This window comes from Penicillium manginii (assembly GCF_028828005.1).
Source record: "Penicillium manginii strain IBT 31320 chromosome Unknown utg000009l:1.0-3297300.0:1.0-3298630.0, whole genome shotgun sequence".
NCBI classification, from domain to species: domain Eukaryota; kingdom Fungi; phylum Ascomycota; class Eurotiomycetes; order Eurotiales; family Aspergillaceae; genus Penicillium; species Penicillium manginii.
The window spans coordinates 1280102-1298417 of record NW_026643110.1 but is presented as its reverse complement, the minus strand read 5'-3'; the positions used below and the strand labels follow the sequence as shown (position 1 = coordinate 1298417).

The following is an 18316-nucleotide window of genomic DNA, read 5'->3' as shown; positions in this document are numbered from 1 at the left end:
AATCTCCATGAGTGGATTGAAGCAGCCAATACCACCACCGCACCGAGAAGATTGAATCCCAAGTTGATCTGATAATTCACGCAGCTAAGACATAAAACAACGGGGGAGATGTTGATAGGCTGCGGCTCGAGTAAATTTAGTTTTTATCGGAATGATATCGTCAGGCGGTGAAGCCCAGCCGAGGATGCGTCATGCCCCAGTCAATTTACTTCTCTTTCTCTCTTTTTCTTTTTTCTTGGGATAATTGAGCTGGCCCTTTGGTCCCTATTCTTACGAGGCTGCTGCGCTGTTCCCCTCGTACACACCGGTCAGGTCTCTGGTGGTTCGAAAAATGAGCTCTCGGGTCCTTAACTTGTCTCGCACTGCCCAGGCCGCGCGAGCTAACGTGAGTCTTGATGGCATCTCCGAATACTTCCATTTCCCCGAAGCTGACCATGAAACGCTCCAGCAACATGTCGCTCGTTCCAATGACTCCGCAGCGGTGCGCCCAGTGCAGTCGCTTCCAAGAGCGCACCAGATTGCGGAATTCTCCAACACCAGTCCAGCCAACGATCGGCTAGGACAGCGGGCTAAAGAGAAGCTCCTAGATCGGGTGTGTTATCCGCTCATGATACTCGGCATATATAGTCAATTGCTGATGTGAATTTCCCAGGATTTCTTCCTCAGCTTGCTGAGCTCTGCTTCCACCAAGCGTGAAGCTAAGTCATACTTGTCTCGCTTCAAGAACAACCCTCCCAAGACAGCCGCCCAACCCGCGAATGAACAGGAAGTCCCTACGGAGAACCTATCGGAGTCCTTGCCCTCCGGTGTCAACCTGGGCTCATTTTACGGTGCTACGAGAGCCGTCTACGATAGCCCGGTTTTTCGACAAAATACTACACCTGCACCACAGGGCCAAGAGCCCGCGGAGCGGCTTCATTTAGCCTTGGTCAAGATCACCAACCCCCCAGTCTCTCGACGATGAGGTGTTGGCCGGTGTCGCGCGAACTCTATCTCAGCTCATACGCCTGGGGATGGGATGTCTTGTAGTAGTCGACCCAGGAAAGATGGACGGCACAGCCATGCGACAAGTAGCTATCGACCAGGCTAATCGGATTTCGGCGGCGGTCGACGAACAGCCCGATTCCAAATCATTTCGTCTGGACTCGGCACTTTCCCTTTCCGAAAAGGACCCAGGACTTCCTACTGTCATGTCCCGAAAGGCCCTTTTAAGCCCGCTCCGTGATGGCCATGTCGTTATTGTCACACCAGTTGCATATCTAGAGGAGAACCCCCGAGCCGTCCCAGTGTCTGCAAATGATGCCGTGCTTGCATTGACGAAGGAATTCGCGGGATTGTCCACGGTTCCTGATCCCGATGAAGACCCTGCTTTCACTGCGGAACGAATCGATGCCCTGCAAAAGGAAGTCTCACTAGACCGAGTGATTCTTTTACATCCTCTCGGTGGCATTCCTGCCTTCAGGGGACCCCAGTCATCTCATGTCTTCATCAACATGGAGCAAGAATTCGATGAAATCGAAGAAGAATTGACCGAGACTCGAGAATCAATCGCCGGAAACGCGAAGGTGACAGCGCCCCGTGAGGACATAGGACCTGCATCTGCTTTATTAGACAGCAACCCATTCTCAAAATTCGTCAATGCAGACGTAATCTCGCCTCTTCCCGGGCAATCCAACCAGCTGCCGGGCGCGGAGGCGATGTCGGTTCTTCTGGATGGTCATTTGGAAAACCTCCGCCTATCACAACAAACTCTCGCAATGCTGCCATCCGCCTCCTCTGGCATCATTGCGTCTCCTCACGAAATATCTAACTCAGCTCGATCCCCCCCAGAGTGCCCCGTCGGACCTGTCTGCTGTTGGAACTCGGCGCCAGCGCAATCCTCTCATTCACAATCTTCTCACTGATAAACCTCTCCTATCGTCCTCACTTCCACCAGGGCGCCGTGCTGCTGGATCCAGCCGGCCCAGTGCTATCAGTCCACTTCCGCCTCATACCACATTTGTGAAAAGAGGCATGCCCCTCACCCTCCTCCCCAACCCATACACCCAAATTTGGACCGCCCAGAGTCAACCGCGTCTGCAATTGAACGACCCATCAATCGACCTCCCCCGACTCGTCCAACTCATTGAAGATTCCTTCGACCGCAAACTCGATGTACATGATTACTTGGAACGCGTGAACGACCGTATCGCCGGTATCATCGTCGCAGGCGAATACGAAGGCGGCGCAATTCTCACATGGGAAACACCACCCGGCGTAATCGACGACGGCAGTCCCGAAAACGCCGCACGAATGGTTCCGTACCTGGATAAATTCGCAGTCCTCAAGCGCAGCCAAGGTGCCGGTGGTGTGGCAGACGTCGTGTTCAACGCAATGGTACGCACATGCTTTCCCGATGGGGTCTGCTGGCGTAGCCGCAAAGATAACCCCGTGAACAAGTGGTATTTTGAGCGGTCATGTGGCTCTTGGAAGCTGGCTGATAGTAATTGGACGATGTTTTGGACTACGCCTGGTTTACCGGAGGATACACAGCGATTCCAGGATTATGAGGCTGTTTGCCGGGCTATTCAGCCTAGTTGGGCTGATAATAAAAGCGTTATTGATTAGGTGCATAGAAAGATGGTTGGTATCCCATTGTGTATAGTAGCCCTCGGGGTGAGGGTGATTGGGGATATGAGTGTGAATATAGAACAGATTGTGAATAATTGAATAGTTCAATAGTTCAGCACTTGAAGATCAAGATAAATTTCTATCCAATATGTAATAATCACAATAGCACTTAATGTATTGGTGAAGTACTCTCTACTGCAGTGGGCCAGTCTAGAACGCGTCCCGCACTCCGCCCTCACAGCTAAGCAATTTCCCCCCGATTCCCCCATCCTCCTCCACAGCGTCATGGGATGACACGATGCCTATCTGCATCGAATGTTCCTATCCGGTCTCGCACCTGTATAGCGCATACAGTCGCGCAGATGACCGCTCTCAAGGGAAAGGCGTGCGATTGACCCAGTGTCCGCGCTGCCAGCGCTTCGCCGACAAATACGTTGAATATGACTTCGTTGTGATCTTTATCGACCTGGTGCTCATCAAACCACAGGTCAGTTGCTACCCTAATGCGATCCGCAGCTAGTCACGATCTGACATCTCCTGCAATAGGTCTATCGGCATCTTCTTTTCAACCGACTCGGGCGTGATGACAACCGCTTTGATGTGAGCCACAATCCCTGGCTACCACCTCCGCATAGACAACAAGCTAATGCGCAGATGCTGTAGCGATCAATTATTCGCCTGGGAATCCTCCTCCTCCTTTTCGATGTCTATCTCACCTGGGCCCGCCTGGAGAAGGACCCTTCCCTCGCCACAACCTTCATATCTCGCGCCCCCATCGTCATCCAATATCTCTTCTTCCTTACCCTGAACGCAGCCGCAACTCTCGCGCACCACCTAACAGTCCGCCTACTCGCTTCAATTCTCGTGCCAAAATCCCATCGCTATGGCGGACCAGAAGCAAATAACAACACCACAACTACCACCTTCACCGCGCCTACATCAGGCACAAACACAGGCGACACAACCCCCTTCCCCTCCGGGCCTCCAACCCCAACCATGCGGCCCTCGCCCTCGTCACAGCCCATCCCAACATTATCTACCCAGCTGCTTAGCCCGACTACAACTACAACTACAACTACATCAGCAAAGATATCATCTAATCCAACCCCCGCGGACATCACATCTCCAACAGACCCCTCACCCCTAGCCCAAACAATCCAACCCCAACAACGCCCACCACCACCCCTCCGCCGAACCTCAACCGCACCACCCCAAATGATCCAACCACTCCCCCCACCAACAGCCGCCAGCCCAACAGCAATAAGCACCGCCCTGCTCGTAAGCAGCTGTGCAAAAGTCTTCCCAATCCTCCTAGTAATCTGGGGCGCCGACGGCCGAGGCAACAACACACCCGCAGAAACAACAACCCACACCCCAGCAACAGCAACAGGAACAGGAACAAGCACAATAGAAAGAAAAGACCTCGGCGCCGCAAAAGCAGCCCTATCCTCCTCCCGAGACCGAGCCTCAACACCATACTCGTCCTCGCCCTCAGCCTCGTTCCTGGAATCTTCCCTCGCGGCCGCAGAGTCTCTCCTCCGTCCCTACGTTCCGACAAGTTATCTCACAAGCCTAGTCGATGTTCTCGCGTCTTTGCTTTCGCTGGGTGTCGTTGACGCGCATCTCGTGCTGCTGAGTAACATCGAGGCTCTTTACATCTTGCTCGGTTGTGGGTATCTGCGTGCTGTAGCTGTTGCTGTTGCGGGGCAGATTGCTAGGTGGGCGGTGCAGAGGGTTATTCTCGGTGCTGTGGGTGTTGGATAGGACTTGCTGGGTTGTTTTTTATTTTATTTTCTTGGGGCCTGTTAGACCGGGTTGGAGTTGAGTGGGTTCGGCTTTTGCGTATAGACTTCATAGTTTACTTTGCAGATAGATCTTAATAAGAATGTAACTAATTCCTTCCAAGTTATCTACTCGATTTGACAGGAGCGTAGGTAGTGCTTTTCCTGCAAATACTAGCAGCAGCAGTAGGTATCATACTTTCAAGTTCTTAATCACGGCTTACCGTAGACTCTACCCTGTAAGAAAATAATCTAAGAAATTTATTCCGGTGGAACCCTAGGTAGGAAATAACTTGAACTATACAAAACACCCGCATCCGAAGTCCAACGTCAGACAAACCGCTGTATACCGCGACCCCACCACGAACTTCTGCACTTTGGCAGAGACCGTGACCAAAAAGAGAGCAAAAAAGACATAGATTTCAGCGGGAATATACTTCGATATCATGATGTAGTATACTACCTGCAGGGCTCCAAACAGGAACTCGAACTCGAACATGGATTGGTAAATGATACACGCGACATAAAAAGCCAGCCAGAAAAGAAAGGGTAATCCCGGGCCCGAAAATGATCAAGAGCAAAGCGAAAAGAAAAAAAAATATGATAGAGAACTAGATAGCTAGCGAGCTAGCTAGCTGAATGTGGTTTGGTTTGGTTTGGTTTGGTTTGGTTTGGTTTGGTATAATTTAATTGGGTACATGTCCGGGTCGAATATCGGCGCGCTTTGGCGCAATGAGAGGGTTCAATTGGGCGAGGAAAACGATTGCTGGGGGGATTCAGTTAGGACTCTTTCTTCATAGGCGATTCGATTTTCCTTTTTGGGGGTGAGGGGGAACTTTTCAGGGGATGAAGAAGGGATGTATGACGTACCCCACATCAAGTAACAAGAAATGAATGAGAGGATTAGTGTGCTGCGCCAGACACTGCGGGAATAAAAATGGTTAGTTCGACTGTTTGAATGTATGGCATACGAAAGCACTTGAAGACTCACGTTCGGCTCTCGTTCTTCGGGGAAAGAAACCAAGCAGCCACGGAGGCGGCCACAACGACAATAAGGCCGACGAGAAGACTCCAGCTGAGGGTGATGTTAGTAAATGTGGTCCAATTGGTTGGTTATTGTTGCAGCGGTTTCAGAACTCTGTATTCCAGGAAGAAGGCCGAATAGATACGACAGTATCTCGGCAATTCCTGCATTCAAGTCTGAAGAAAAAGGACATACCCGTTCGCCATTTTGAGTGTGTGTGTGTTTCGGATTCTGGTTCTGGAACCCGGGAAAAAAGGACTGGTTATTGGGGATGCGGTGATCGAGCAAGCGTATTTAGGACTGCGTGAAGACGTGTCGGTCGAAGGTTCAAGATAACTGCGCGGAATGAATCGGGGGTTGGTCGGTAGATCGGGCGAAAGCGTAGAATTCTAACAATCGTCTATCGAGAAGAGAAGAGCAGCGATATCGCGGCTCGGAACCGTCGCAGGCGTATCTTGATGATGATGCGGAGAGAAGTAGCGGCCAGATGGGCGGGAGTGGATAACCCGGTGCGTTGAATGGGTGATCAGTGGGAACTGGAAGGAGAAGCGACTCGGTCTCTGTATTTTCCGTAATGAATATTCACCGGCGAAATGTGAGGTCCGGTGGAATGTCGGTTTCGAGGGTGAGTTGGCAGTTGGAGCGGCGTTGGATGTCGGAGCTCCTGGAGCTAGCGGGACCTTTCTGGCCTGAGGTGTCAGGGCGGTCACTCCGGCTCCCACTTCACATACTAAACGGGGTTGAGTGTTTACAATTATTGAGATACTAAAACAACCGCATGTTTTGACGATAATAATAGTTCGTACTTCCAATCTGATCTTACTGAATAAAATGCCGAGGCAGGAAAATAAAGAATTCAATGTGGTCCCGGGTAATAGCACAGCAAAAAAGGGGGGTAGATACAGTTTAAGGCTACGAGTCAGTCTTATACTGCGACTCGGGGGGAGAATGGGAACGTAAAAGGCGCAGGGAACTACATTTAAGCACCTTCACGGCTCTTGCGGTAGCTGGCCTGAAACCAAAAGTTAGATACGCATCAAACTTTATGTTTATGACGAGTGTGGAGAGGGCTCTTGTACCTCTTGCTCAACCTGCAGAGCATCCACAGTGGGGGCAAGCTCGCTGAGGATTTCGTAAGCCTTCTTGTGGAACTCAAGCTGGGCGGCAATCAGATCGGCCAAGTTGCGAAGGGGCTCGGGGGTATCAAGGACCTGGAGTAAGGGGTCAACGTTAGTATTGGGTGTGCCACCAAGTGTTTCTCCTTATTATCGAAAAGGCATTGGCGGGGAGGAGATTGGAAGGGAATCATAGCAACATACGTTCTTCATCACGCTAACAGCCTCCTCAGTCTGGCCAACAAACTCATCCTCAGCCTGCTCGATCTCCTGACGAGCATCCTCGCTCAAGTTGTCCAGATCACCATAGGCAGCAGCCTTCTTAGAGGCCTTAACAGAGTCAAGCGTCAGGCGGGCGTTCTCGACGTTCTTGCGGGCCCTGGCAGCGAACATGAGGTTGGTGTTAAGGGTAGTGTTCCAGCCAGCGAGGAAACGGGACTGGATCTGAGAATCCTGGCTCAAACGGGCCTCGCCGACCTTCTCCTCAGCCAAAGCATACTTCTCCAGCGCAGTGGCGAGCGGGTCCTCGCCCTCAGTGCTCTGTGCGAGTGTCTGGGAGCCAGCGAGCGAGGCGCGCGCGATGGCGTGGTTGAAGGTCTTGGGCTGCGGCTTCGCGGAGGGGGGTGCGGTCAGGGCGGCCTGGGCCTCGGCGGGGGAACCAGCCTGCGAAAGAAGCGTGACCTTCTCGTTGATGGTGCGGCCGAGGTCATTGAAGGACTCGCGGATGTTGGGTGGGTAGTCGTAGGCCTCGTTGGAGTATTGGGAGCTGTTGTCGCAGATCGGACGACCCACACCGGTCAGCGGAGAGTTTCTTGGGAGGGGGGTGATGGACAGGACACAGCGCAGGCCTTGCATGGGCGTTGCATTGCAAGGTACTATCTCTTTGCACGTGTAGGGAGAGGAAACTCACGTCACGGAGAGCAGCTTCTGGTGAACCAGCTTGAGCGCATCGACGCGCTTCTCAAGCTCGATGTACTCATCGGGGAGCTGGGTTCGGTCTTCGGCCTGGCCCAGTTGCTCCTTGATGAGCTGCTGGGTGCGCTGCGCGAAGGGCGTGAAGTTCGCACTATACGCGAAAGCGACAGATCAGTCAGTGACAGTCAAGGATCATGGTCTAGAATATAGGAGATTGGGGGCCCGTGTGGGTAGGCAGAGGAGTGTCTCAGCGGAGGCTGATTAGGGAGTGGCGGTGCTCACCTGAAGGTCTTGCCGAATGCCTGCACTCGATCCATGATTGCGGTTTTAGGGAGTGAAGGGTTGGAGGGGGAAAAGGAGAGTCTGGAAGAGTGATAGGATGTCGTCGACCGTTTGAAGCTACGAAGGTGTGATGGCCCGCTGCCGCTGCACCGCCCCACCGCACCGCCACGCATCAGGTTCTAAGGCAGCGATGCGATCTAGATTTACTTGCTACTCAGGGCAGAGTGGCGCAGGGTTATGAAAGAAATGGTGAAAATCAAGTGAGGTAATAAATACATGTAGGAAAAAGAGCCGCAAAATGCGTACTAGTAGTAATCCATCCAAATCGTGAAAATCATCCCGTTCGTCCTAAGCGTCGCCGGACTCCCAGCAAGAACACGTAGTCGTAAAAAGTAGAAAAAGGTAAGAAAAAAAACGAAAACGAAAAATCCATCATCACGTCAGAGTCGCCAACATAGCGCGCATCACCCGAGAATTGGGTTCTGAATTGATAGATCAGTAAGGAATTGTATCTGCGAATTGTAAGGGGAAGAAGGTTGATACATACCTTTGCGCTCAGATTTGCTGATCTCAATCTTCTCCTCTGCATTACCTCTGTTGTCAATGGTATCGGTTTCACGATGTCGTGAGATTTCGTAACCACCCTGACGCTCCAGTCGCAACATTCTCGTTTCCTCTTCTAGCTCACGAATATATGCGTCGACTTCGTGATCACTATCCCGAGGACGAACGACCATCATCTGACCAGAATGTGGCCGAGATTCAATACGTTCCTCAAAATGACCTCGGGGTTCAACCAACTGTACTGAAGACACTGCACGACGGCGTCCATGCACGGAAATAGATCGCGGTCGAGAGACGGCGCGAGGTCGAGGCCGAGGCCGCTCGACAATTTCTTCGTACTCTATATCCTCGCGGCGTGATGGCGAGGCTTCGACGATAAAGGCGTCATGGCTTGAGCGAGGCGAGTGGTGATGGGAACGAGTAGTGTGAGTGTCGCGAGTAGTGTGGGTGTCGACCTCGAGGTACTCGGTGGTGACGCGCTCCTGCGGAAGTTGTCGAACCGGGGATCGAGGGATACGAAGATATTCAGCTGTGTACTGGTCAGCCATCATTGGCCTTTTCCAAAGGGAACTCTGAGAAAGTAAAAGTAACCTACTTTCGGTGTGGGCTGGACGGCGGAAGGATTTGCTGAGACTGATTACTTCGTCAATTTGCTCCTTGGACAATGCCTTCTGAATAATAATCGTCTCGTTCTAGACATAGAGAAAGCCGATATCAGCATGAGATCTGTGGCTCTATACTGTGCGCATGGCATCTGCGAGCGAGGGAGCCATGGTACTTACCTCCTCCTTGAACGGGTACCCCAGATCCAAGATAGCGTGGACATGCACCCATTTCCGAGGAATGCGGGTCTTGCCCTTGCGCGGGTATGGCTTCTCTTCATGACGGTGACGAGCACCGCTGCTCGAACGGCGATGTCGACGATCCATCACCATTCTCTCTCTGTCGTCGAATTCTCGAAATTCTTCGTCGCCGTAGGAGTCCGGTTCGGCGATGCGGATGTCTTCATAGACTTCACGCTCACGGTATCGCCCGGGTGAAGGGTGATGTGCCGGAGGTGGGGGCATGCGGGGACGGGCACGATCAAATGCTTCCATCTTGCGGCGAGGGATGCGATCAAAGGTATCGAGGGAAGACTGGCGCCTAAGTAGACGGGGCTTAGTGAATGAGGGGCTCTCATCACGACGACGGCGACGGTCATGCGCCACTAAGGGGCCAGAAGTAGATGGATGAGACAGGTGCTCATCCTCGTAATATCGACCTGCTGCGCGCGCCGGGGGGGCCATATCGGTCATCTTCACGGAGACGGGACTCAAAGCGCTCTTCTTCGCGGAAGCGAGATCGCTCTCGAGAGCGTTCTCGTTCAGCAACAGGTGGACCGCGAGAGTATCGGTCTTGACGATCGCGAGAGTCTAGAGTACCTGTCGAAGAACGGTAATCATCGTAGCGCGACGACATGTTGTGAAATCACGGGGAATCCTAAACAAAAGAAAGGATGACGGAGTTGAACCGTGGATGACGAGGGCGGCTGACTTTGGCGGGCCGAAGGTGGGGGGGGGGAAACCACGGGGCGAGTCGAGGGAATCCTAGTGAATACTAGTGAAGGGCGTGAGATGGAAAGTTGTGAAAGGAGGCAAAAGTGAAGAGTAAAGTTGTCAAAATGCGGGAGGGATGTTCAAGTGTTCGCCAGCTGAAAGAAGAAGCTAGTGTTCAGCCTTAGAGGGGTCTGCGTCAGGCAGAAGCGGCCTATGATGACATTGGAAGACCAAAGTGGAGTGTGGCTGATGAAAAGACTAGACTAAAACATTTACTGTCTAGTTCTCACCAGCCTCAACTCTAAGGTAGGAAGTAATCTACAATTCCAGGTTTTGCATATCCCCCTCCAAACTAAGCAGTCCCATTGCCCGATATGCCCGATCAGTTGGTTCCACCGTCACAAATCGTCGCTCAACACTTTGCTGCGCCCCCAAGTCTCGAGAAAGTACATCCTATCGAGGGTGGAGGGGTTAGTCCAGATCAAAATTGTTGGGTATAATCTCACTTTCACTTACTTGGGAATCCCGATCTCGACCCGTCTCAAAGGATCGTTGATACGGCGGCCCACGCCCATGCATGGCCGCCACAATCCATGACTTCTCACACCCACTAGCAATAGCATCCGAAGTTTTCCATCCCGTCAGTCGAGAAATGTCGCGGAGTTTGGCTATCGTCCAGCCACGCTGCGCCGAATCCGTATACTGCACCGCCGCAAAGAAGATCGGAACTGTCATTTCTGTAAGGGATGACCCAAGAGTGGGGCTCAGGCTGCCAGCCTGCAGGTTGTATCGCTGCGGGTAGTAGATGCCTGCTGTGATCCGGCCGATAATCTGTGCATACTCTGCAGTCGTTGGTGTAGCCACACCTGCAGCCATCATCATGGCTGGTGGCATCGATGGGTGAAGTCGCTGCAGCAAGATCCGGCCCGTGTAGTAGAATCCCCATATCACCGCGATCGTATGCGTGCGGTATTGCAAGGCAGCACCGAATGGAGTCGAGATCGAGGGTGTCACATCAGCGGGTAGTGGCTGATAATCTCGTCCGAGCCCTCGGGCGAAGGTGTCGAGTGCAGTCAAGATATCCTCCCATTCCTGCTCCGCTTCGTTGTATTTGTCGTCGACTGCCTGCTGGCTTGACCATTCATTTTCATCTGCTTCTTCTGAAGATTCGCGTTGTTCTTGACGAACGTCGGTGAAGCCAGCTGGAAGACGAGCCGGAGGTCTGGGTGGTACCATTCCATACATAGGAGGACCTTCTGGCACAGCTGGCCGTGGTGGAGGTCCCTTCTGTGACAAGGTTGGAGGTGACTCGGACGAAGAACCAGAGCCAGAGCCAGAACCAGAACCAGAGCGGGGTCCAGTGTTGGAAAATGAAGACGTAGACGATGGAGGTCCTGGAGGACCTCCAGGAGGACCGGGTCTTTTGTTTGGGCCACCACCAGCAAAACGGCCCATAAACTTGAACATCCCAGGGCCCGGCCTCCATTCCGTACCAGCAACACGAAGTGCTTTCAACTTTCGTTTCCGGTCACGATAGCCGTAATCTGTGATGCGCGAAAGCAGAAGCCAAAGGTGATCAGCCGATCCATAAATGGCGTCTAACCGGCCGATGCCAGCGCGGGGTGGGCATTGGCTTTTCAGATGAAAGGGCATACTAAATATTCCATGAGCAAGAGTCCTTTCCGACTAACCAAGTATCAGAACTTACAATAGTTTCTCGCCACTGACTAAACTGTGCATGAGATCTTGCTTGGTGAACCACCAGTATAGGTCGCACTGAAGCCGGAAGTTCTCGATATCCTTACGTGAAAAGAATTTCTTGGGAGACTGAGCCTGATCATGCTCGACACGTCCAAACTCGTCGTAATTAATCACTCGTCCCAAGATGGAGCTTAAAAATGCTTGGTCAATGGATGATTCTTTCTCGGCAAAGGGATCATCCTCGGATCCGTCGTTGTCGAAGCCAAAAGGATACATCTGCGGATTCGACCATCTCATCTGTTGCCGTTGCTCACTAATTTGACGTCTGTACGCTCGGAGGTCTCGAGTTGTACCCGCATAGTCGATTTCTTTAACCAGCTGCGCGGAACCAGCAACGTGACTGTTCCATTTAGAGTGATCGGCTGATATAACTTCATAGTACGCGAGCAGCTGCGTGGCAGCCAAAGTACCGATTTGCTTACGTCGTAATGGGAGGCCAACCGCGCGGCCAATTCGTTTCAATGCATAGTGGTAGTGCTTCAAAGAGACAGTCGAGGGTACACCCTGCAGATATGCGATGTGCAAACTGCTGATCGCGAGAATAGCCTGGAGTAGCGCAGGGTGCTCCAATGCCTTGAGGGGCAGAGTATATGTCCAAAGACCCTGTTGTGCAAGGGGAACCTGCAGGCCCAAAACAATCGAAGAGTCGGTCGCATGCCGCTCAAATATAGACAAGCACGGCCCGGTTGAGTGGATGAAATGGGCGAATATTCGGGCTGTCTTGGGATTGTTCAGTGGGGATGAGCCGAGCGAGGGGCGATAATTAGCGAGTATATTCGGCTCGTTGAGGTGACTTGTGAAAGAACGAAGCTGGCTGTCATTATTTGCAGATGCCATGATGAGACTAAGCTGATTAAAGCCTTCGCTCTGTATTTGATCTGCCATTTCGTCGTCGGAGTCGACATCGTAGAAATCTTCACTTTCATCTTCCACATATGTTACCTGTGGCTGAGAATGAGGAATGAAGGGCTCCGCCGTAGTGAGTTGCGAAGTTACTAATTGTCCCGGCTGCTGCGGGTACTGATATTGATATATCGAAGCCGATTGTTGGATGGGCTATAGCCTCGATTAGCGTATGTGTTTAAGCTTATGGCCAGGGGAAGGTATAGACATACCAATGGGAATAATGGATTCTCATTGCTCTTGTTCGTTTGAGATTCACTAGCCAGCTGAGATGCATACTGCGCGGCATAATCTTGGGATGTCGGAAAATTCTCCCAGTTGACACTTGGCTGTATGTAATGGACCGGTAGTTTTTGTTCATCATAACGGACGTGGTTTTCTGTTAAATTAATGGGCTGCGACTCTGACCCCGACTGCGACTGCGACTGCGACTGCGATAGTGACTGCGATCGTGACTGAGGCTGAGGCTGAGGCTGGGACCGTGAATAATCGGTCGGTTCTTGAGGTTCAGAGCCCCGTCGGTCTTCCTCTATAGCCTGTACTGGCCATGATGGAGGGGGTATCTGTACCGGTGGCGTGGGATAATAAAATTGCGGTGCAGCAGCAGGTGGTGCCCTCTCTGGCAGGGATGTCTCAGATGGCATAGCTTGATGACCGGTGGCTGGCACATCCACGGGCCGTGGCGCCAGCATAGGATGTTGAGCAGCTGCCGCAGCCTGCTGAGCCGGTAAAGGATAGTCATTGAATATAGGGACTCGCATCTGCTGCTGCATCTGGAGATCCTGACTGCTGTGGGGAGGGCCATAGGCGCCGAAGATACCCATGGGATTCTTGAAGATCACTCTTTGAGCGTAGCCCTCACAAATGCGCTTGGATTTGACGCAGTTGCTACATATTGGCTTCTCTTCGCCGCATTTGATACGACGTTTCCTACAAGCTTTGAAAGATGAGAACTATTCTGATCGCACAAATATGGAAAGGGTGTTTTTTATTGCGCATACTTAAACAGCCAGTTTTGGTTCGCTTCTTCGGGTGTCTGCGGGGGCCCGGATTCCTTGGTGCTTCTGCCTCGACAGGATCAGGGCTGTCAGCGTCTAGCCCCACGTCTGGTGGTTGCATGTTGTTGGAAGGGTAGTATCCTCTCAGGTTGATTGAGAGGATTGATTAAAAGGCATAGTGGGGGAGAGGGAGAGGGAGAGAGAGGAGGAAGGGGCGCAAAGGTTATAAATTAGGGCGCTATTAAGGTGAGTCTGGATTCGATCTCCACAAAACGGGCAACGCTGCCGAGCATCGCAGATCACCCGTGTGCGACTTGAGTGCTGTGTGTACAGAGTACAGAGTACTAGTTATCTCACGATCTACTAGGTAGTACCGTCTACTAGGTGGGTTACTGCTAGTAGTTGTATATTCACTGGCAGCTGGCATCCCATCCTAGGATGGCATGATCCTTACTCTTTACTCCATATCTCACTACCTCGCCCACTATCACCCCTCTATATCAATCCAAACCAGCAAACTTCGAACACGGTCTGACCTGCGGGCTGACCTATCGCTCACTACACCCACTCCTTGTCCAAGGCACAAAGCTTAAATACGTGAGTGCGATTCCTCAGGGTCGTGCCGTGCAGGGGGGGGCTTTAATCGCGCATGGCTGACCTCCCACATGGCAACAACGGGGCTTCAGTCGTAAAATCAGCCGAGATCGCGGCACACGGAGAATTTGAAATTGGATCCATCCAAAACTCTGAGATACGAAAGTCGATCTTGAGGCTGACCTTAAGATCGAGATTTCCATTTCTAATGGCAGACCCTCAATACTCCGTATTGTAAGTGTGTAATCCAATTACCGGCTGAAATTTTGCGGAGCTTCGGAGGAAAAAAAAAAGTTGCTCCAACTTCACTTCACATCCCCAGACAACCTTGGTCCACCCCAATAATTACCACCAGGATAAGAGAATAGTAGAGAAAATCTCTGCTCTCCTCTCAAACGCCACCTACACCATGTTCGCCGTTCCAGGATGGTCGGTCGCCAGCTCTGCGCTCAAGTCGCAGACCGAGCAGGCGCCCCCAGCCCAGAATGAGTCGCAAGCAGGCAAAGATGGCCCGACAAATGCGAAGAACAAGAAGCGCAAGCGTGGGAACGACCGTGTCACCGCCGGTAATGTCGATGACATGTATCGCAGACATATCGAAAAGGCCCCCCGCAAGCCTGCCAACGATAAAAAGCGCAAGGATGACAAGCAAGCACCTGCCACCTCCTCCCCGAAAGCGACTGGCGAAGCCAATGCCGAAGCCGAAGCCGCAGCCGTGAAGCCCACCGAAGACGAGACCGCTCAAGACGAGGGAAAGCAAACAAAAAAGCAGAAGAAGAATAAGAAGAAGAACAAGGACAACGAGAACCAGGGTGACAACAAGGATGCTGCGACAGCCCCCTCCAAGGAGACCGCCGCTGCTTCGGACTCACTTGCGCCTCCCCCGGCAACTGCCGCGACGCTTACACCTCTTCAGCAAGCCATGCGCCAGAAGCTGGTTTCCTCTCGTTTCCGCCACCTGAATGAAACTCTCTATACAACGGATTCTTCCAAGGCCGTCGAGCTGTTCAATGCGAACCCGGAGCTGTTCGATGAATATCATGCCGGATTCTCCCGCCAGGTGAAGGAGTCTTGGCCCTCCAACCCCGTCGACGGTTATATCCAGACCGTTCGCCGTCGCGCTGCGGTCCCTGTCCCCAAGAGGGGCCAGAAGCCTCAAGCAAACCGGGCCCTGCCTGTGCCCCGCCGGCCCAATGGCGCGTGCACAGTTGTCGACTTGGGATGTGGTGATGGCCTCCTCGCTCGCACACTGACCCCCTCCAAGAGAAGGTTGAACCTGAGGCTCAACAGCTATGATCTCCAGTCCCCCGACCCACTTATCACGAAAGCGGATATCTCCAACCTGCCGATGGAGGACGGGTCTGCCGACGTCGCGATCTTCTGTCTTAGTCTGATGGGAACCAACTGGGTCTCCTTCGTCGAAGAAGCCTGGCGTGTGCTGCGCGGCGATGGCAAGGGCGAGTGCTGGGTCAGTGAGGTCAAGAGTCGATTCGGCAAAGTGACCCGCAAGAAGGCCCAAATCGGCGCAGTGAAGCCGCTCAGCAAGGCCGATCAGAAGAAGCAGAAGAAGAAGGGAGGCAACGAGTCCGATCTAGACGAGGAAGATATCTACGCTGAAGATGCCCGCCCAGCCAACCACAACGACGATACGGATATCTCGGCATTCGTCGAGGTTTTCCGGTCCCGCGGGTTCGTTCTGCGCGAGGAGTCGGTTGACAAGTCGAACAAGATGTTTGTCAAGATGGAGTTTGTGAAGGGAGGAGGTGCCCCGACCAAGGGTAAACATGCCACAGGGCTGAGTGCTCCCGCTCCGGGAACCAAGAAACGTTTTGTCGACCGTAAGCCGGAAAATGGCATGACACCCGAGCAAGAGGCACAGGTCCTGAAGCCATGTGTGTACAAGATCCGTTGAGTGTTGTGGTAAAAGCGTGTCATGAAATTACTATCTGCTATATCCTTCCATATTCTTGTCGTATGAGGCCGGAGTAAATAGAATGCAAATCTAAATATCCACAGGCATATACCTAGATAATATCATTGTACCATAGGCATTTCTCCAGTCTTCTGTCTGCAAATTAAGTAGTACCTAGACCTGATATCGATGCAAGATCAACCAACCTTGGAATAAATATTACTTGTGCCCATGCCACTACTAGTATTAACTATATACTACTAGTATTTAAGACTCTATGGTTGGTGCCTCAAGGTGGGGTGACCAACTTGCTAATGTGACGGATTGCGTTATTCGTTAGGCGGCCCATATTAATGGGTGAGTGGGCCGCCCGGACGAGCGGGCTGGATCAAGAACACTTAAAAATATGGTTAATTACAACTTTGAGTATCTCAACAACTAAGTATTATTTTCATTGTTAGTTAGTATATAGATTTAACTTGCTATAAAGAATAGTATAGTAGAAGCTTTTTCAACATTAGCTAATAGTATTATTTAGAATACTATATCTTAATTTGGCCTGTTGAATTGAAATAGTTGTTGAGTTATAAAGTTGTAATTTATCAAATTTACTATGTGTTTTGAGGTGGCCGACTCACCTGGGCGGCTCACTCACCCATGAAACACGTTATCCGTGTACACTTGGGCGGCTAGGTGGAAGGGGAATGGACACCTCCTTCCAGCCATCACGATAGGTACTTGGGTACCCTTCACATGATTTCTCTCAACCCCACAATTTTATAAAATGAAAGACCGCTCAAAATTTATCACTCTAGACACGGTTTCCTACCTCTGGAACCACCTCAATCTTCCTGAAGCATCTCTTCAATCCCTCTATCTATCCGACCCGGACATCCCAGGACTGCCCTCTTCGTTCAAAATTGGACATCTAGCACAGAGCACAATAGCTCTCTCCGCCCTCACTGCTTCCCTACTACACGCAACCCGCAACGGAACCCTCATCCTGCCTCGCGTGCAAGTCGCCCTCCACCATGCATGTGCCGAGTTCAAATCCGAACGTCTGTACCGTCTCGACGGTCATCCACCGCCTGATACATGGGGGCTCATCGGTGGGCTTCATGCAACGCGTGACGGATACGTGCGTATTCACGACAATTGGGAGCACCACCGGCAAGCCGCGCTCCATCAACTGCGGCTACCGAGCAATGCATCGCGCGCCCAGGTCGCCGAGACGTTGAAGAATCATTCTGCCATTGAGCTTGAGAGAGCGGCGTCTCGTTATGGAAGTGTGATTACCGCACTTCGCTCTTATGAGCAGTGGGACTCCACCCCACAGGCCTCTGCTATATCGGACCACCCTATTCAGATCAGCAAACTCGCCTCCGGGGGTCGGGACAGTGTACCCAGACGGCTTGAGCCAGGCAATGATCGCTGTTTGCGTGGAGTCCGGGTCCTAGACCTAACTCGCGTGATCGCTGGCCCCGTAGCCGGACGTGTGCTGGCATCTCACGGCGCAGATGTTCTCTGGGTAACAGGACCAGGAATGCCTGAGCTACCACCTCTGGACCGTGATTTCAGCCGTGGAAAGCGGAGTATCCAACTAGATCTGAATTCTGCCGCCGGCAAAGCCAAGTTACTCGACCTCGTACGCGGGGCGGACGTCTTCATCCACAATTATAGACCTGATAGTCTAGCAGCTAAGGGGCTTGGTCCATCCGATCTAGCGGCGGTTAATCCAAATATCATTTACGCCGAGCTCTCTGCATACGGTAGTAAAGGTCCCTGGAGCCAGAGTCGTGGGTTTGATTCGCTTGTTCAAACATGCTCGGGCATGAACATATCCGAGGCAGAGCATTCCGGCGCTGGCGACTTGGCAAAGCCAATGCCATGTCAGGCATTGGATCATGGTGCTGGGTTCTGTCTTGCTTCGGGAATTATAGCTGCGCTGTACCATAGGACTGTCTCCGGGTCGTCGTGGAAGGTCGAGGTGTCTTTAGCGGGTGTTATGAAGTACCTTCGGTCGTTAGGTCAGTATCCCGGCAACTCCGGATTCCAGTGTCAGGACATAATATGGGGGGGAGGATATCATTGGTTTTTTGGAAACCAAGTCTTCTGTTTTTGGTGAAATGACGGCTTTGAGGCCGTCGGCTTGTGTGGAGGGCGCAATGCCAGCGTGGGATTTCATGCCCAAGTCTCTCGGCTCTGATACTCCGGAATGGATTTGATTACGAATCTATACCGATCTATCTACCTAGGTACATATACTAGTATATATACTATATAGAAATTCCGGAAACATCTTCAGTAGGTTATATGCCCTCA

General features: G+C 52.0%; 10 protein-coding genes across 10 annotated transcripts; 6 read left to right on the top strand and 4 right to left on the bottom strand.

Moving 5' to 3' along the window:
* Nucleotides 1-331: 331 nt before the first annotated feature.
* On the top strand, nt 332-964 carry N7533_012245 (N-acetylglutamate synthase fungal; the record flags this gene model as incomplete). The annotated part of the gene is made up of 3 exons (XM_057108895.1): nt 332-385; nt 449-592; nt 653-964. 3 exons carry the CDS (start codon nt 332-334, stop codon nt 962-964), a joined length of 510 nt encoding a protein of 169 aa, XP_056953996.1.
* An 82-nt stretch (nt 965-1046) lies between these two features.
* Nucleotides 1047-1904, top strand: N7533_012244 (uncharacterized protein; the record flags this gene model as incomplete). Its single annotated transcript, XM_057108894.1, has 1 exon — nt 1047-1904. One exon carries the CDS (start codon nt 1047-1049, stop codon nt 1902-1904), a length of 858 nt encoding a protein of 285 aa, XP_056953995.1.
* A 109-nt stretch (nt 1905-2013) lies between these two features.
* N7533_012243 (uncharacterized protein) lies at nt 2014-2607 on the top strand (the record flags this gene model as incomplete). Its single annotated transcript, XM_057108893.1, has 1 exon — nt 2014-2607. The coding sequence occupies one exon, from the start codon at nt 2014-2016 to the stop codon at nt 2605-2607; it is 594 nt and encodes a 197-aa protein (XP_056953994.1).
* Nucleotides 2608-2908: 301 nt separating this feature from the next.
* N7533_012242 (sterol homeostasis protein ARV1) lies at nt 2909-4374 on the top strand (the record flags this gene model as incomplete). Its single annotated transcript, XM_057108892.1, has 2 exons — nt 2909-3097; nt 3274-4374. 2 exons carry the CDS (start codon nt 2909-2911, stop codon nt 4372-4374), a joined length of 1290 nt encoding a protein of 429 aa, XP_056953993.1.
* A 703-nt stretch (nt 4375-5077) lies between these two features.
* On the bottom strand, nt 5078-5621 carry N7533_012241 (V-type proton ATPase subunit e; the record flags this gene model as incomplete). The annotated part of the gene is made up of 4 exons (XM_057108891.1): nt 5078-5157; nt 5262-5314; nt 5383-5466; nt 5611-5621. 4 exons carry the CDS (start codon nt 5619-5621, stop codon nt 5078-5080), a joined length of 228 nt encoding a protein of 75 aa, XP_056953992.1.
* Nucleotides 5622-6394: 773 nt separating this feature from the next.
* Nucleotides 6395-7762, bottom strand: N7533_012240 (BAR domain-containing protein; the record flags this gene model as incomplete). Its single annotated transcript, XM_057108890.1, has 5 exons — nt 6395-6427; nt 6495-6626; nt 6735-7296; nt 7441-7596; nt 7728-7762. 5 exons carry the CDS (start codon nt 7760-7762, stop codon nt 6395-6397), a joined length of 918 nt encoding a protein of 305 aa, XP_056953991.1.
* A 400-nt stretch (nt 7763-8162) lies between these two features.
* N7533_012239 (uncharacterized protein) lies at nt 8163-9703 on the bottom strand (the record flags this gene model as incomplete). Its single annotated transcript, XM_057108889.1, has 3 exons — nt 8163-8209; nt 8275-8983; nt 9074-9703. Coding segments are annotated over 3 exons (1386 nt in total), but the record flags the coding sequence as incomplete, so codon positions are not given.
* A 441-nt stretch (nt 9704-10144) lies between these two features.
* On the bottom strand, nt 10145-13609 carry N7533_012238 (uncharacterized protein; the record flags this gene model as incomplete). The annotated part of the gene is made up of 5 exons (XM_057108888.1): nt 10145-10279; nt 10343-11480; nt 11535-12643; nt 12703-13427; nt 13492-13609. 5 exons carry the CDS (start codon nt 13607-13609, stop codon nt 10145-10147), a joined length of 3225 nt encoding a protein of 1074 aa, XP_056953989.1.
* Nucleotides 13610-14491: 882 nt separating this feature from the next.
* On the top strand, nt 14492-15994 carry N7533_012237 (25S rRNA (adenine645-N1)-methyltransferase; the record flags this gene model as incomplete). The annotated part of the gene is made up of 1 exon (XM_057108887.1): nt 14492-15994. The coding sequence occupies one exon, from the start codon at nt 14492-14494 to the stop codon at nt 15992-15994; it is 1503 nt and encodes a 500-aa protein (XP_056953988.1).
* Nucleotides 15995-16778: 784 nt separating this feature from the next.
* N7533_012236 (CAIB/BAIF family enzyme) lies at nt 16779-18119 on the top strand (the record flags this gene model as incomplete). Its single annotated transcript, XM_057108886.1, has 1 exon — nt 16779-18119. The coding sequence occupies one exon, from the start codon at nt 16779-16781 to the stop codon at nt 18117-18119; it is 1341 nt and encodes a 446-aa protein (XP_056953987.1).
* Between the last annotated feature and the right edge of the window lie 197 nt (nt 18120-18316).